General features: G+C 35.8%; 1 protein-coding gene across 1 annotated transcript in view; it reads left to right on the top strand.

The window, feature by feature from the left end:
• The window catches only part of LRP1B (LDL receptor related protein 1B), a 2,178,569-nt gene that overhangs the window by 745,128 nt on the left and 1,414,300 nt on the right, over positions 1-19,141 (top strand). Inside the window, exon 3 of the mRNA XM_086368415.1 lies at positions 5,068-5,205. Coding sequence (XP_086224541.1) covers positions 5,068-5,205 — 138 coding nt within the window. The remainder of the gene's footprint in view (positions 1-5,067; positions 5,206-19,141) is intronic.

Below are 19,141 nucleotides of genomic sequence, written 5' to 3'. Positions count from 1 at the left end.
TTTAGAGGAAAAATTGATACAGATCCTGCTAAGATGTGATGATGTAGTGACAAGGGCAGATATTTAACCATATCTGTCATTATAAAAGAAAAACCTCCACTCCTTCATAAAATGCACCATCTCAATTATTAGTCAGAAAGGACATTTGATGAGATTTATGTCTTCCATTATCACTTTTTTTCTGAACAGAGTAGATGTTTATGTTTGAAAATAATTTGAATATTTAAGAACATGCAGATGAATTGTGCTATCTTGCTTAATACTAGAAGGCTTATTTGTGAAATGAGGTTCAGTTAAAAAAAATGAAAGCTATTTCAGCTAGTTGGGTAAAGCTTATAAAAATTTAAGATATGGATACTATTCTTCTGTGTTGTATATTTTAAATCCTACTCATAATAGGGTTTTTCTGTCTTATATTTAATTACTGTATTTTAAATTCTGCTATATTGCTCTGGTTACCTAAAATTAGATTTGAGGGACTGGGAATGTTTTCTAAATGTGAATTACTGACAAGTGAAGTGATTCTCTCACCAGGACTCCCATCCTTGTTAAAATTTTAAGAGTCTGTACTATTTTGAAATTTCTCATGTGCTGCCCTGTTATCACAGCACCTCTGTCTTATCCCCCCACAATCTTCATAATTAGTAATTAAAGAGATAATTCTGGGTATATTTGATAGCCGCTGACCCTCCTCTTTGCTATGTCCAGATTATAATTGCTGGTTGTGAAAAGTTCTGAGTGCCCAAAAGTCCTCATGAGATGAATTATTTAATGTAACGTTGACATATTCTGGGAAGTCCATACAGCTTCCATGCTGCTTCTTGTCACAGGTATACAGGGAGAAGTAGTGATCAGGGTGAGTTTTCTAATTTTAGGATTGACTAAAGGAGCCTCAGGGGATACACACAGCATTACGTCTTAAATGTTCATTGGGAATCAAGATAGATTATTCCCCAAAGCACCTACACCGTATACCCATGTTGCCTGGTTTCAGTTGAGAATTTGAGGCAAGCATTGCTATTTTTCAAACTGCCCCATCTCTACCACATTTTCAAGAAAGACAGCAACAACATTCTGGCTTTAGAAGTTTTCCAACTGAAGTATACCAGAGCTGGTCAAAGAGGTTTAAGATATTGATTCCCTCAATTTTGAGGGTAATCGTCAAGGTCTGGGGCAACCTCTATAATTATTCTGTGAATAGTTTCTGCTCTTTACTTGAGTATAATTTGCAAATTTTCTTTGTCTTAATATGTTTTGTTATGAAAATTTGGGGAGAATTGATGAAAGTGCAGTCCATCTTCGGAGAAGGCAATGGCACCCCACTCCAGTACTCTTGCCTGGAAAATCCTATGGACGGAGGAGCCTGGTAGGCTGCAGTCCATGGGGTCGCTAGGAGTCGGACACGACTGAGCGACTTCACTTTCACTTTTCACTTTCATGCACTGGAGAAGGAAATGGCAACCCACTCCAGTGTTCTTGCCTGGAGAATCCCAGGAACAGGGGAGCCTGGTGGGCTGCCGTCTATGGGGTCGCACAGAGTCGGACACGACTGAAGTGACTTAGCAGCAGCAGCAGCAGTAGCAGCAGTCCATCTTGCAGCTGTCTTATCAGTTACTGAGCATGGATGGGAACCAAGACGAGCATATCAAAGATGAGGAAAGTAATTATAATCCATCAATGAAGAAACCAATTAACTCTTTCATTTTTCTAAACAAATTTCATTTTTGTCATTACATTATTGGTAGAAAGAATTTAATAGTTCTATATATTCCTTTTGAGAAACCCAGATATTTTTCTTATTTTCTAAAAATTTGTAAATAGCTAAGCCTTTCATCTTGATACCAGATATGCATTTCACTCCTTCTGTCATGTTCATTAGTTATCTGACAATCTTAAAATTGAAAACTCTCACATGTATTTGAGTCAACAAACATGTTGCTTTTAGAAAAATCTGGCTTTTTAGAGCTACTTAGTAATTTTTGGTCTCTAACTCAAGATTTTTAGTCTCCTGGTTTATAAAGTGTTCTTTGGTAGGGTTATTTTTGAAATTTTTACAGATATCTAAATATAACTGTCCCAAACACTACTTTGACATTTATGCAAGGATGTATTTTTTCAAACTTTAAGAATCAGCTTATTAATTTAAAAAAAAGGCAGCTTTCTTGTGACTACTGGTCATAGCTTTTCAAAATTTTATTAGTTTATAAATTATAAAAATGATTTATATTTAAAATTTTTATTTTAAAAATGCATTTATATTAATCTTCAAATATAAGATTCAGTAGGTAGAAACCCTCAGTAAAAAGAGTTTCACTTGCTTTAGTTCCTATAATTTGGATTTAAATATGTATATATTTTTTTAATTTGTGTGTATACATATATACATATGTATGGAGAAGTATATTTTTAAAATATTGATACTCAAGTTACAGAGACATGTTTCAGTAATATGAATTGTACATTTGTATTTGACAGAACTAATACCCTTGTATAGTGGTAATTGTATAATATACATGAAGAATACAGGGAATCCATTAGTAGTAACATTTAAGCTAGTGAAACTACAACAGAAAAGTTTGTTTACATCTGCCAAACACAAATGGTTGAAAGCTGTTTTAGCATCAGAAAAAATCACATATATCTAGAATACATATTTGATAAGGCATTTCAAAAAACATATATTACTTTTGGCAACTCCAGCTTTCTTTTTTCCAGCTTTCTTTTTTTTTTGCTTACATAGTATGTTTAGTTTCTTTTTTCTTAGTTTTCTAGTGCTAGTATATAACTGTCTTCTGCAATTCTAACAATTTTTACACATCCTAGAAGATGTTAGATTGGCCTTTTCAGTATTGTCATTAATTATTCTGCCTCACTAAATAAAGTCTCTTGATGAAAGTGAAAGAGGAGAGTGAAAAAGTTGGCTTAAAGCTCAACATTCAGAAAACGAAGATCATGGCATCCGGTCCCACCACTTCATGGGAAATAGATGGGGAAACAGTGGAAACAGTGTCAGACTTTATTTTTTGGGCTCCAAAATCACTGCATATGGTGACTGCAGTCATGAAATTAAAAGACGCTTACTCCTTGGAAGGAAAGTTATGACCAACCTAGATAGCATATTCAAAAGCAGAGACATTACTTTGCCAACAAAGGTCCGTCTAATCAAGGCTATGGTTTTTCCTGTGGTCATGTATGGATGTGAGAGTTGGACTATGAAGAAGGCTGAGCGCTGAAGAATTGATGTTTTTGAACTGTGGTGTTGGAGAAGACTCTTGAGAGTCCCTTGGACTGCAAGGAGATCCAACCAGTTCATTCTGAAGGAGATCAGCCCTGGGTGTTCTCTGGAAGGAATGATGCTAAAGCTGAAACTCCAGTACTTTGGCCACCTCATGCGAAGAGTTGACTCACTGGAAAAGACTCTGATGCTGGGAGGGATTGGGGGCAGGAGGAGAAGGGGACGACAGAGGATGAGATGGCTGGATGGCATCACCAACCTGATGGACATGAGTTTGAGTTAACTCCAGAAGTTGGTGATGGACAGGGAGGCCTGGCGTGCTGCGATTCAAGGGGTTGCAAAGAGTCGGGTACGACTGAGTGACTGAACTGAACTGAAATAACGTAAAACATATTTTTGAGCTGTTTTTTTTTTTTTTTTTTCTTTAGGGCCTTGAAATAGAAAAGAAAGTTATAAGATGTGTTTACTAAAAGGCAATTCACCTTCTTAGAACATTATTAACTACATTAATATCAATCACTTATTTAGTGCTTACCAGGAAAAATACTAAGAACTTTTGATATACTTCTTGTAACAACCTGGTAAAATACAAAGTATAACTTACCCAAGTTACTCAACTAATAGAACCAGAAACTGGACTCAAGAATCTGGCTCTAGATTCTCCTCTACAAGAATCTCGACTGCATTGCATTTATTTATGTGATTAACACATATGGAATTCCTCCTCTGGGCCTACATCCCATAATGCTTAGTGCTTTGCCATGAGTGACTATTGATCCTTGCAACCCAGGTAGACTCAGCTGGCAGTTCCATTTACAGATGAGAAAACTAATGTTAAATTGATTAAATAATGTCCCATAGATATTAACAAAACTGATTATAAATCAGAAGTGTGTCTTGAGTGAAACATCTGGGTTATTGCAATAATCAGTGTCAGATTAATACATGACTACAGTCCTGTGGTGTGACTGTACTTTGGGTTTGAGAGAGCTTGGCAAAATTAAAAATCATTATGGGAAATTTGGAAGATGCCTATAAAACAAGTATAAATAGGAATTTAGCAACCTGAAATTGGATATAGCAATATACAGTGTGAATGTTTGATAAAAACTTGTAATTGATGAGCTTGAAGAAAAATCTTGATGTTCTGAGTTAAGTATATCTTTAAAAATGCAAGGGATGACTATATAAAGTGCAGTTACCACCAGTAGGTGAACTCAGTGAATGCACCCTGTTCATCTGCTCTTTAGAAAATTCTTTTGCTTGATAGTTACTCAGTTTTAAGACTTTTTTAAAAACAAAAGACTCCCGATAGAAGTATAAAGCTAGCTGTTCTCCATACTTATAAAGATTAAAAGTATAAAATAAATCAGTTCATTTAAGTTCCACTGAAATCTTTTTGTTTATGTTACCTGATATAATTCTAAAAAGAGCCCTGCCAACAAGTTGCCATTATATGAATTTCACATTTGAGGTATCTTACATGGTTTAAGTATCTTTCCCACTTATCTAAGGATAAGAGATAGAACAATAAGTCAAATCAACCCTTAGATTTTCAATTCATGCCTATTTATGGGTTGAAAAATAATTGTGTTTTTAATGCATTATTTGACAAAAATGCACCTTTTATTTCCTATGCAGCTTTTAAAATTTAATTTTTTAAATACATAAGCTAATTTTGATGTCTCTGATAATCAGTACTGGTCTCTGGTAGGATTTTTCATTGTTTTGTTTTATAAGTTTATGCTAACAATTTATTGTGCTTGATAGTTTTGGAGTTGAAAAACGTAAGCTAACCCAAATCACGGTGTTCCTTCCTACAATTTTTCCAGGTCCTGAGGAGGTAGAAACCAAGTGCCCCTGGAATCACATTGCTTGCCTTGGTGCCAACAAATGTATTCATTTATCCCAACTGTGCAATGGCATCCTGGACTGTTTAGATGGATATGATGAAGGAGTACACTGCCGTGGTGAGTCCATTTGCAGAAAAATGCAACTGAAATACTGAATTTTTCATAGTTTTATTGAAAGTTCAAAGAGAACCTATAACCTGTCTTGTCTTTCAACCCCAGCTTTATCAGTTATTGAGAAAGCATGAGTTTTATTGCCAGAGACATTCAATATGCATTTCAAAGCTGTGACTATTGAAAAATGCTATCAGAAGTAAAAACACATACACACATACACACAAATTTAGACTTTGAAGTTGGGCTCTTAAACAATCATGTATTTCCTAGCAAGGAGTGCTTTTGGGCAAAGGACAAATGAGAAGTCTTTGTCACAGTAGATTGATACCATACATAAAAACATGTTCCCTCTGAACTGTTACTTGTACTAAGATTATTTGAAGTAAAACCCCTGCAACCAAATATTTTAATATAATGTATCATGAAAAATGTCCCCTTAATATTATTTCCATGAAGTTATACTATTAACTTTTTATAATTTTCCTTCTTTTTACAAGTCTACATTCTTCAGTGGTCAAGGGTTTACCTATATACTCATGATGGGTGTAACTAGATCTTAAAACTTATAAAAAGTTAATTGGTTTGGGAAGCAGGGATAAAATGTTAAACAAAGAAACAGGGAAAAGTTGAGGATTAAGGTAAGGATCCTGATGTGGAAACAGAATCAAGCTATCAGTCAAGTGAATCTGTTTTCAACTTGAAATAGAGAAAGAACCCACTGGATCAGAAGTCTCTAACTCATATTCTAGCACGTTGAATGTGACAATATGTTTACTGAAACTGTCAGAGCAACCCGTCCTTCATGTTGGAGTCAGTAAAACTATAAGGAGTAGAAAGAACTGTAGAAAACTGGAGATGCATATCTGGTATCTGGACAGACTCACTAAATTGATGCCATTTTGGAAAGGTCCTTGGTCACCAAAAGTTCCAGTTTTTCAGGAGGAGCTCCACTTATTTATGTGCATAAAGTGTTCAAACTTAGCTACTGCTTTTTAAACATTGCATGGTGAGCAATGAACAGGCTTAACACAACTTGTCTGGAAACCTGACAGAACTTACTGGCTGCCATTTTCCCACATTTGGACTGAAATAACCTGGACTCAAAACCAGAGATGGAGAGATACCTTAGAAAAAGAGTAAATCTTAGTTTAGAAAGGTAATTCAAAATAGAAAGGATGTCGAGAAAGCGTAGATCAAGTATGTTGCGAGGTCTTTTCCTTCTTTCTAATGTAATGTCCAATTACTCTGGCTCTGTGGACAAATTCAGACTGAGAAGTTAAAGGTCTTTCTTCTTTGGTAGTATTTCCTTTCTTAGCCTTGAACTCTAGCAGGGTCACATAAGAAGCCAGTGGATTCTTAGTTTCAGTTATAAACATAAGTATAATAATAAGAAGAAATTTTCCTTTTATTTAAAGACTGTGACAGGTTTTCCTTTTTATGATTGTATAGTTTTAAAGATAATGTTAATAGAAGGTAAATTAGTGAATTACAAGGAAATAGAAGTTAGAATTTAATTTTCTTTTCAGAAATAAACTGTATTTTCTAGAACCTAATTCTGTCCTCCTTAGTTTTAATTCAAGTTTTTTATTACATTTAAAACAAAATTCCAGATAGACATGTGTGACTAAGCTTCTTTAAAGACTGAAAATCGTCACATTGCCAAATACTTCCTCAGAGGTGATTATGCAAATTTGAATATCTTTCAAACATATTTCAATTACATGGATCATATGAAAATATAAATGAGTTCTCTAGTAAAATCTAGAGTTGTGATTTAATGAAGACAGGGATATATATATATATATATATATATATATATTAATAGTAAAACAAGGGATCAAATAAAAACAAAATATCAGTACAAAAATAAAATGGCATTAAATATATGTTGATTCTTGGAAAAAGTACCATATAATTCAGATTAAAATTTAGGGGATATAGTTGCTTACACTTCTATCTTTTCCTGTTCTAATTCAAGTTTCCAGCTGTTTCAAGTTTCACATCTTTATCACAAGTGGTGATATTTTATTTTTTTATTTTTAATTTGCCAGTAGGGCACTGATTGTACCACTTTGGCCTTCTTAATATTTCTAAATTTAACCAAATAAAGTATTCTAAAATACCTAAATAATGCATGACCTATGGTGGACTTAGAAATAAGGGAAAGTATATTTGGATCTCTACCTGTTATTTACCTTAGTAGAAGGATTTTCTTCTATTTCTGTGGGCTTGCACAATGACATAGAATGCTAGGATCAAGATGACTGAGTGATACTGTGATTCCAGAGTCAGTGGTTTAACAAAACATTTCTGCCTTGAGAAAAGAAAATTAGGAACATGTTTGTCTGCTTGTTCAGGTAAAGTGCCCTGGACTCTATCATCAGATAGAAGGAACACCAGCTTTATCATATGTATGTGGTTTGTGTTTAGAAAAGATGTTTGATTGTAGGCAAAAATATATCATGAGAATTGAGTGTATTTTCCCACCTTCAGCCTTCCTCCTGATTTTGAGTCACACTCAATGAAGAGATGTTTTCTCAAGGGTTAATTATGACCTAATTAACATCAAGTCTCTAAGGACTTTTTTACTTACTAGAGACATAAAGAAATATATTAATTCAAACACTGCATTAATTTTTAGAAATGCTTTCCTTTGTAGAAAAATTCTGTCTAATCACTTCTATCTCCATTGCTTTCTTTTTGTTGCATTCTGAGCACATATTCTAGAGAAGGAAATGGCAACCCACTCCAGTACTCTTGCCTGGAGAATCCCATGGACGGAGGAGCCTGGTGGGCTGCAGTCCGTGGGGTCAAAAAGAGTCAGACACGATTTCACTTTCACCCTCACTTTTCACTCTCATGCATTGGAGAAGGAAATGGCAACCCACTCCAGTGTTCTTTCCTAGAGAATCCCAGGGACAGGGGAGCCTGGTGGGCTGCTGTCTATGGGGTCACACAGGGTCAGACACGACTGAAGCAACTTAGCAGCAGCAGCAGCAGCAGCAGAGCACATACTCTAAATAATTACAAAGCCTAATATATGATTCAAAGATGGATATGTTTCCTTTTCCTCATAAAAGATCCTGAGTACACTTGTAATATATTTGTGACCCTTGTGAAAATTAATAAGGAGAAAAGTTTAACAATTTGGAGGTGATAGTTTGGTCTTGGGAATGCTTTTGTATCAACTGAATTGTTTTCTGAATGGTTTCCTAGAAAAATCAATTTCTTCTTGGTAAGGATAATGAAAAGATATCTATTATTAATGATTTTCTATAACACTGATGTTTTAATTTCCATAATTTAGCTTCATTTAAAGAAAGAAAAATGGACTTTTGTATATGGGTGTAGCTGTACGTAGGAATGTGCTTATAAAAATTTTATAATAGGAAAGTTCAAAATCTCCACATTGTATTAAAAAAAAAATCATGTCTTCCTACGTAGTATTTAATATGGGTGGTAATATCACTATCTAAATTGCGTGAATAATGAAAACACATTATATACATACAGTATGATGCCTCTCAACACAGGATGTTGTTGCTTAGTTGCCAAATAATTTGTGGCCCCAACTCTTTGCAACCCTTTGGTCTGTGGCCCACTAGACTCCTCCATCCATGGGATCTCCCAGGCAAGAATACTGGAGTGGATTGCCCTTTCTTTCTCCAGGGGATATTCCTGACCAAGGGATCAAACCCACATTACTGCATTGGCAAGTTTATTCTTTACCCCTGAGCCACCATGGAAGCCCTGGTGGGAAATACAGGATATTTCCACAAAATTCCTCACAATCATATAAAGAAGTGAACAAATTCAACTAACAGAGACCAAATGAACTGAGATGTATCAAAACACTTTTAATATTTGCCATCCTTAAGGTAATTCCTTTTGTTAATATTTAAAGAAGCTGTGAGGAAGAGAAACCCTCTTTATTCACAGTCCTGGTTAGATTACGTTTGCAGTGCAAAATGGTCGTTTATTTAGATGCTCATGGGACTGACAGTCTCTGTGGCCCTATCTGCTCTTACTCTATTAAAAGAATCTGAGAACTCTTCCGGTTACTATGAAAAGGAAGTCTATCTTCTGTGGCCCTAGAAAAAGTGATTGTGGTTGCTTTCCAGTAAACATTTCAATTTCCTTTTAAATTCAAGGGGATAAAGTATGTAAAGAGTCTATTAAAACTAATCAGGGAATGAAACTCTGACATCTGAAAAGCTCCCTACCCAGACAAACAAGTATGCATACATAGACACATGTACTGTTCTTTTCTGATCTTTCTATACTAAACCTGTTCCTACATGATTCTCAGTGTATAATATATTCATTTAGTGTGTTTGATCAGGAATCAAAAGAAGAATAAGATTCTCTTAAGTATTATCTAACTCCTTGAAATAATGCATATGAAGAAATTTTAAAATTCCATTTAATTATTTTACTTGCCAATTGGAATATAAATTTCCTTATATATGCAATTACATTTTTCTCTATCCACAATCTAACCTATATGTATGTATTTTAATGTATTTAATTTAGATACCAACTCATATATAAAATTTTATTTATTTTGCTTTCATATTGATCTTCATAAAACTAGATTCTTATGAGAAGATGCCAAAAAATCCTGAATATGATTTACAAACTGAAGGCTTTCTCAAAATGGACCAGGATAAATGCCAAACCTTATTATCTATATTGATTCACCATAGGAAAATTAGTCACCCTTAAAACTTCTTGTGTGAATCTCATATATTCTAAATATTCCAACAAGAAATTAATCTAGCCCAATTAATTAAAATTAATATATTTGACAATATTAAATTTAATAAATATAATAAAATAATTAGGAATTAATTCTTAACACAAATTCATGACTCTGTTCTCTCATTTTTACAGAAAGGAAATATTTTATCTCGTTATGACACATTAGTCATTACAGCACTGACTTCCAAGCAGCACAAGGATAGCTTGTAGCTCCCAAAAGGGGCTTCCCTGGTAGCTCAGTAGTAAAGAATCTACCTGCCAAACGAGGAGACGTGAGTTTGATCTCTGGGTTGGGAAGATACCCTGGAGAAGAAATGGCAACCTGCTCCAGTATCCTTGCCTAGAAATCCCATGGACAGAGGAACTTGGTGGACTACAGTCAATGGGTTGCAAACAGTCAGACATGATTTAGTCAACAGCAAAAAAATAACTAAAAAGAAAGAAAGGAAAGAATGAATTTAGTGAATTTGATAAAGAAAACACATGCATTTGGTACATTTTGTTGTTTTTACTTTCATTTTATTGTATGAATGAATCTTCTTCAATTTCCATTTTAAAAGTTCCTGTTGAAAAGTATTGCTAGTCTCTTTCTAAATTAAAATGAGTTCACCATGCTACATACAGAATGGAATTTCAGCATGCAGAATCCGATAACAGAGGTATGGAGAAGAGTGAAAATTGCAAGCAGTGTTATGCAAAGTGTATCTGTCAGCAACATAAAGCTTGACACATGTGGAGGGAAACTTCACAGTGTGTACTCAGTCACCTAAAACATTGGTTGAGCTAGAAAACAAGCAAACTGGAATTAGCCAGAAGGACCTGGGTTTGTGTGCTCAGACCACTTTTGATTACTAAATCTCCTACAACTTAAGAGTGAAAGTGAAAGTTGCTCAGTCCTGTCTGACTCTTCGTGACCCCATGGGCTATATAATCCATAGAATTCTCTAGGTCAGAATACTAGAGTGGGTAGCCTTTCCCTTCTCCAGGGGAACTTCCCAACCCAGGGATGGAACACAGGTCTCCCGCATTACAGGCAGATTCTTTACCAGATAAGGCACAAGGGAAGCCTACAACTTAAGAGTAGATCCTGCTATATTCTTTTCCTTGTATTGGCTTGTGTTAAGGTAATCAGATAGTCTCAAATCTATCTTAAGTGTAAGCATTTCCTCCAAAGAGCTTAGCTTAATTAATTAAGTTAGTTCAGTGAAGGGCTATGATCCTTAACATTGGTTGGTTTCAGGGCCAAATGAATGCTTCTTTGAAGCAAAGGAACAGTTCTTAGAAAGAATAGATCTTCTACAATGTATTATTCCTCTGCAAGACTATTGTATATATTAACGACACCTATATGAAATTAGGATAGTATACTTTGTACAGACTATTCTAACTATACGTATATAGATGTGTGTATACAAAAGTATATACACACAAATACATAGGTACACATATATATGTACACATATAGGTACATATATATACACATAAGTATATATATTTATTTTTCAGAGTTTTAGTTTTTAAAATTCTGCTTAATTAGAAAGACACTTTTCAACACTGATTTATCAGATATAATTATAAACTAATCCTGCTAAAGAAAATTGGATTTCAACTTTGAGCTGTTTGAATATGTTGACTTCTAGAGATAGTTAACTAGCTAACTAGATACCTGTGGCGGAAAATGATTAAGTCATTTGGTTCAGCATAATCTAAGATTGTTTTTTGGAAATGAATCCTTTTGTAGTGGACTGACATGTTTGATTAAGGTTAGTATTATTTTTGTAAAATAGAAAAAAATAGTGCATAGACCTAATAGCTTAAAATGATCTAACATTGAAGGATCTAGCTTAAAACAAAGATATTCTTTATTAAAATATCATCTCAAATTCTATATCTATCTCTCTTCCTCAAACAGTTTCAAACTAACAAACTATTTCCATATTTTTTGACCAAATCTTTTCTGTGGTGATAATCCTGGTGCATTACGGACCTTCAGTTAGTGTTAAATTGTACTCTAGTTCCAGGTGATTTTACTCTATTGAAGTAGATGCAAGTCAAACATGGATCCACAACTCACACCCAATAAAGTATTTATTTTGTTTGCTTAATATCTATAGAAGAAATGGCAGTTGCTTGACAGACAGCTTTACTCCTTGGTTCAAAGAACTCCTATTATACCTGTGTCTCAAACATAACAGCCTCTTAGATTGAAGGCCTCATGAAACCATAGAAAGTCAAAGAATCAGGTTTCCCACACCCAGTAATCTCTCCCCCACAGAAGAGAGTTGTTAAGAGTCCCCACCAATTTTGGAATTGTTAATTTATATGAATATTCATGCACACTGGGACTCATCATTTATCTGGATCTTTCCCTCACCATCTTTTTCCTGATATGATAGAAAACAAAGAATAGTCTGTAAGAAACAATAAAGGGTATGAGGTCAAAATGGGTAGTATTCTAAATGTACCAGTAGAAACACAGTAAAGCTTTCCCTATATTCAATTCATGTATTAACTTCAGTAAATGTTGATTGAGCGTTGACAGTATTCCAGATGCTTACCGAAACCCTAGGGATATAGAAAATCCTATTTTCTGCCTTCATGGAATTCACATATCTGAATGGAGGAAGGTAAAAATGTCTGAGGAAGAATAAAATGAGGAGCATCTAATTCAGCTTTGGAGGATGCAGGAAAATTTCCCAAGAGAGTTGATCTGCATCTCACTCTAGGAGTTGAGTAGGCAAATGAGGGAAGGAAGAACATTTCAAAAGTCAGGAACTATATGGACAGAGACACAAGTAAGACATCATTGCACACTCAAGACAGTTCTATGCTATTTGCTAAGTTTGAAGCATAGCGTCATGAGTGGAGAGAGATGAACTTAAAGCTGAAGAAATACTTGGTCCAGACCTGGAGTGGTTATGTTTGAATAAGTATATGGTGTTTAGTTGCCAAGTCTTGTCTGACTCTTTTGTGATTCCATGGACTATAGCCTACCAGGCTTCTCTGTACATGGGGTTTACCAGACAAGAATACTGGAGTGGGTTGCCATTTCCTTCTCCAGGGGATCTTTTTGAAAAAGGGATCGAACTGGCATCTCCTGAATTGGCAGGTAGATTCTGTACCTCTGCGCCACCAGGGAAGCCCAGGGATGTTGTATGACCCACTTAAAATGCATTGCATAAAACTGAAAAGAGAAAGACTATGAAAAATGACACTAGGATATATTCTCAATGATATTATAAGGATGTTATATAATGCTGTTTTATAATTAAACATATGAAGACTAGCTTGTTGCATATATGTATTCATAGCTATCTAACTTATTCTTCAAAGTTTAAAATGCGTTTTTATAATCATGAAATTTTGAGCTATGCAGCCATCTATCCATTCACATTGATCAGTTTCTAAAACAAGGTGTGTTAAGTGTTATTCTTTAATGTGTCACTTTGATGAATTTCATATAAGGCAAAGTCAAAATAGATGACATGGGGAGCCATATTAAGTGAATTATTTTTAGACAAGAGCTAGTTACTGGGAAACTGTACTCAACTACATTAAGCAACTGAAATCCCGTCTTTAGCAAGCTACCAAAAGACTAACTTAGTTGATGCCTAAGTTTTATCCTCTTGTATCTTAACTTTGGGAAATATATGCCTGTTTCAGTATTATTCAAAAGTATTAATTACAACAAACTGTCACTCAGTTCTCTACTCAGCCTCAAATATAAGGCTCAATCCCCTGTGATTCCTTATTTGGTTTTTGACATAAGCAGCTTGATATTTGAAAAACTAAGGAATTAATGCAGGTAGCTAAGGTTGAATGGGATCCTCAGGAGTCACACAGTTTGAGAGTAGTTTAAATACTGTGACCTTGAGTTTTCATTTGCAGTTTTGACTAGTGGGCCTTAACACATCAACTCAGAGAGATGCATGAAATTGTCATGCTTCAGCGTCCCTTTCTGACCTGCTCTTTAAGCAGCAAGACGGCTTGTAGAAAATCTACTGAAAACCATTTTGAACTAACTATTTGTTCCCTGTCAGTTTTATTAATTGATTGAACAGGAAAAAAAAATGTGCTGAGTGAACAACAAGGGGAAAAACTATGTAACAAGTTTGCAGGATTGAATGTTTCAATTTTACTCCTGGCTCTATCCTCTTGAGAAAATTTGTGCTTTCATTTGATGAGGAATGTGGAAAGGAAATGCAGAAGTTCACTTTAACTCTTTAAAGTAGTTTTGCAATATTATAAATAGAAAGTTTTCTTTTTAAAAAACTCTTTAAGAATTTGACTTTCATAGTGGAATCTGGAAGGAAAAAGAAGAAACTTTTCAAAGTCATTCAGTGGAAAAAGATTACATTTTGAAGTAAAAATCAGCACTGTGCCATTCCGTGAGAAGTAACTAATAAACAGAAGATTTGAGATGTGTTAAATTCCATCTGAAATTTTAAGAAATCTTACAGAATTCTATAGACAGAGATTTTCACATTTTACAGCCAATATTTTCAATTCAGAATTTCTAATCTGTTCAAAATTGCAGAACAAACTATTTCAGTTGCCTTTTCTTTGATCCATTGTTATCACTTATATAGAAAACTATTCCATGGAATTATATAGGTATTAATATCATGACAACTGAATATCTCACTTTTAAAACAACATTCAGAGAAACAAAGTAGCCATGAGAATTGTGACTTCAGAACTCCCCATAATCAACCCATAATCAAGTGTAACTATTATTTGTATTTTACTCATGTGAATATATACAGAAATATGCATTTGTATTTTAAGTTTCTCCAGACTTTTCTGCATCTATTTGTATATTTGAGTTGTGACACAATAAACTCAGTAAACATTAATCTTTGTGGGGGAAAAACACCACCCTGTTTTATTTGCACTAATGGAGAATTTGCATTCTAGCTTCCCAATCGGTTTTTGATTAAGAGAACGCGTGGGATTTGAAGTTTTATTTCAAATGAGACCTCTCTATGACACAAGGGATTGTACACCAGGGCAGGCAACCCGCTGTGGTTGTAGAAACCGTAATATGCCAACCAAAATGAGATCACTCTGATCACAGGGCTTCTTCTGAATTAGGTCAGTGTGACCAGAGCCAAGCTTGAGTGTTAGATCTAAGGAGAATGGGAAGGACAAGCCCCAAAGTGCACTTTCAGTTCCATTAGCTGAAACCTGTGATGTGTTCTCCTTCACACTATAGGTGCAAAACCAAGAGTGCCAAGAAAAAAATCTATACAGTTCAATAAACAGCTTCGAGATTTATCCCATATTCTCAGAACAGAAGCACGGAGAACCCAAACAGTCTAATTTTTAGTTAGCCACATTAAATATTCCTTAAGATAGCTCTAAGAAATTTGGAGAGATATATTAGTATGTATAAAATGCTCTTAAATCTAAGTAGTTTCTATACAATATGTAAATATTATACACAAATTATATATAAATTATATATAAATTTATTACCTGTAACCACACATAGAAATATTAATATAAGCATGTGAATATATATTCTATTAGATTTCCCTGGCCTGTGTCTATTGGACATCTAGTTGAAATGCTTATTTTAGGAAATTGTAAATATATATATATATATATATATATATCTTTATGCATTCCACCTATGTTGTGGTCCACTTATTCCTGTTTGTTAAAACCAATGTAATACAATGTTTTTACTAGTCATATACTTACTTTGAGTGCTGTGAAAAAAAGGGAAAATTGCTCAGTCGTGTCTGACACTTTGTGATCCAATGAACTGTGTAGTCCATGGAATTCTCCTGGCCAGAATACTGGAGTGGGTAGCCATTCCCTTCTCCAGGGGATCTTCCCAACCCAGGTATTGAACCCAGGCCTCCAGCATTACAGACAGATTCTTTACCAGCTGAGCCACCAGGGAAGAGCAAGAATACTGGAGTGGGTAGCCTATCCTTTCTCCAGCGGATCTTCTCAACCCAGGAGACAAACCGGGGTCTTCTGTATTGCAGGAGTGGATTCTTTACCAACTGAGCTACCAGGGAATCCTGGCAAATTGAGTTCTGTGTCCTACTCCCAAATAACATCCATTTCCTTTCTTATAAATCGGATTTGGATTCTACTCATTTAAACTAATTAAGCATAATGAAAAGAATCTGCCTGTAATGCAGGAGACCCTGGGTTGACTCCTGGGTCAGGAAGATCCTCTGGAGAAGGGACAGGCTACCCACTCCAGTATTCTTGGGCTTCCCTGGCGGCTCAGCTGGTAAAGAATCCTCCTTCAGTACGGGAGACCTGGGTTTGATCCCTGGGTTGGGAAGATCCCCTGGAGAAGGGAACGGCTACCCACCCCAGTATTCTGGCCAGGACAATTTGGGCAGGACCGAGCAACTTTCACTTTCAAGTATATTTGTGATCAGAGCCTAGGAATCTGTCCTAACACAGTATAACTTACCTTTTCAGGGTAATTTTTCAGTGAACGTATGTCTTAGTTTAATTCATCTTTTTTTTCCCCCTGCATATGTGTCTTATACCCCTAAGAGACTGCAAGCAACTAAACAAACTTATGGTGGTACAGTGGTAAAGAATCTGCTTTCCAACCCAAGAGATGAGACAAAAGAGACATGAGTTCAGTCCTTGGGTGGGGAAGATCCCCTGGAGTAGGAAATGGCAACCCTCTCCAGTATTCTTGCCTAGACAATTCCATGGACAGAGGAGCCTTGTGGGCTACAGTCCATGGAGTCACAAAGAGTTTGACATGACTGAGCAACTGAACACACACACAAACTTACATTTAACTTCTATCTAAATCATTTCCTATCAAGGACACAATCAACTGGGCAGAGAAGACAAACACAGGAAACAGAATGATGAAGTGCAGAATTGCATGGGGCAGTGCAGAATAACCAGAGAAGGCGATGGCACCCCACTTCAGTACCCTTGCCTGGAAAATCCCATGGACGGAGGGGCCTGGTGGGCTGCAGTCCATGGGGTCACTAGGAGTCGGACACGACTGAGTGACTTCACTTTATTTTTTCACTTTCATTTATTGGAGAAGGAAATGGCAACCAACTCCAGTGTTCTTCCTTGGAGAATCCCAGAGACGGGGGAGCCTGGTGGGCTGCCGTCTATGGGGTTGCATAGAGTCGGACACGACTGGAGAGACTTAGCAGCAGCAGTAGCAGTGCAGAATAACTCACAATGTGTACTTCACTGTATGCCGGAAATATTGACCTCAGTGTGCTCTTTGTCAAGAAGATTCACTTCTGCATTCTACCTAAAGTAATTTGCTCTTTTCAGTTTTGTTTCTTATTTACTAGAAATATCTGCAAAATGCAAAAGGGATGCAAAGTTCTCCTCAGTGATTATAACTACAAATTGAGAAGCTGCAATAACTTTTTCTCAGTGTGAAACAGAAATGTAAGATAATAGGGCCGAAAGGGACTTTCAGAGGTCATCGGGTCCATCCATTCGCCTTTAGGCTGATTTGAACCCAAACTTGTGTAGACTGATTGCCGTCTTCCCAATTTTGACAGCCTCCGGGAGAGAAATCCTAACCACCATTTTTGGTAACACAATCAGTGCTTAGAAGTTTGCACTCTGAGCAAATGCTTAGATATTATATTGTAAAATTCCCTACACCCTCTCAATTTTTAGCTTTACCTCTCCATTAGATTTAGATTCTGTATTCCTGTGGCTTAATCGTGTTTTTCTTATGCTTCTCCACATATCCTTAAATTTTCAAAATCTCTAAAGTTAGAAACTATCCGTCCCCCAAAACCAAGTGTGTGTCTTGACTAGTGTAATTGACTGACCTAGCTCCCAACTCCTATGATTCTCTTTTCATTTTCCATTCTTTTTACATATTTGTATACTTAGTGTTGTCTTGCTCACTCCTGTTGTGTCAGTTAAGAATTGAATTTGGCTGTGACAAACAGATCTTTAAAAAGTCTGGTAGAGAAAGGTGGTGATTCATTTTCTCTTGTAAAAAATGTCTAGTGATGTAGATGATCCATAGCAGGTAAGGTGAGTTCAGGGCATGCCTGATCTGTACCCCAGACTCCTGCATTTCCCTTCTGCCATTGTGTCACTTGCCTACAATCCTCAAGGTAGACCAGCAGTCATAGATGATTGCCGCAGCTCCAAATGTCACATCTATATTCTAGGCAGAGGAAGAATAAGATATCTCTACCAAGCCAGTCAACCACCTTCTTTAGGAACTTTACAGAAGCTTAATCTGTGAATTTGTATCTCTGTGCCATTGGCCAGAATTTTAACACACAACCAACTTCAACTGCACAAAAGATTGAAAGATGTAGTTTTTCCACTGTGCAAACATTGCTTCAGTGAACTTAGATTTGAACAAAGCGGATAATGGATATTTGGTAGCAACTAAAAGTTTTTGCTATACATGATTTAATAGAACAATCAGAAAATTGATTACTCACCAAATAAGTGTTTCAGTTGTCAGCTGAGAAATTATTCACAGCCTGAAAATTGAGAGTTATGTTTTATTCTGTGGCAGCATCTCAAGTAACCCTGAGAGAACTGTTCTAAGAAGATGGGGAGGGGGGACAACTAGGATATATAGGAGTTTTGAAACAAAGGGCAGACATTAAGAACAAAAGGTTATTGTTAAAGAAAACCCAAAATCTCAAATTAAGGAATTTAGTACATTTCTATTTAAGGGAAGATACAAGAGTCTGGGCTCACTTAAATCATGCCTTTTGATATGCACTTTACCTACCTAGGGCCAGTATCCTATATTTTTCCATCCTGAGTTTCCTCAGGGCTCATTGTAAGGAGTGGCTACAGTTTGATGACTGCTAGATGGCAGGTATTCTTTTCCTTTCTGAATTCCCTCAGGGCTCACCAGCTCACGTTGGCTTCCATCTACGATGACGATGGTATTCTTTCTTTACTAATATGGCAGGCAATATTACATGTATCCATTTATTATTTCACTTATCACAGTTGTATTGTGTTTGATAAACCTACAAGAAGGTTCTAAAGGACAGAGAGCAGGACCTCAGCTGGTGCTATGGCTTTGAAAACCAGGAAACTGAGAGGTTTATACATATTAAACAAGCCTTTTATTCCAGATACAATATTGTATAAATTAAGAAAATTATTCACTATACCTGGGAACTATAGGAGAAGGGTCAGGATGTACTATAATACAGAGTTCCAA

Source organism: Bos grunniens, chromosome 2, assembly GCF_055505025.1.
Source record: "Bos grunniens cultivar Pamir isolate PY7600 chromosome 2, Bosgru_T2T1.0, whole genome shotgun sequence".
NCBI classification, from domain to species: Eukaryota; Metazoa; Chordata; class Mammalia; order Artiodactyla; family Bovidae; genus Bos; species Bos grunniens.
This window is presented reverse-complemented; position numbering and strand designations above follow the sequence as displayed.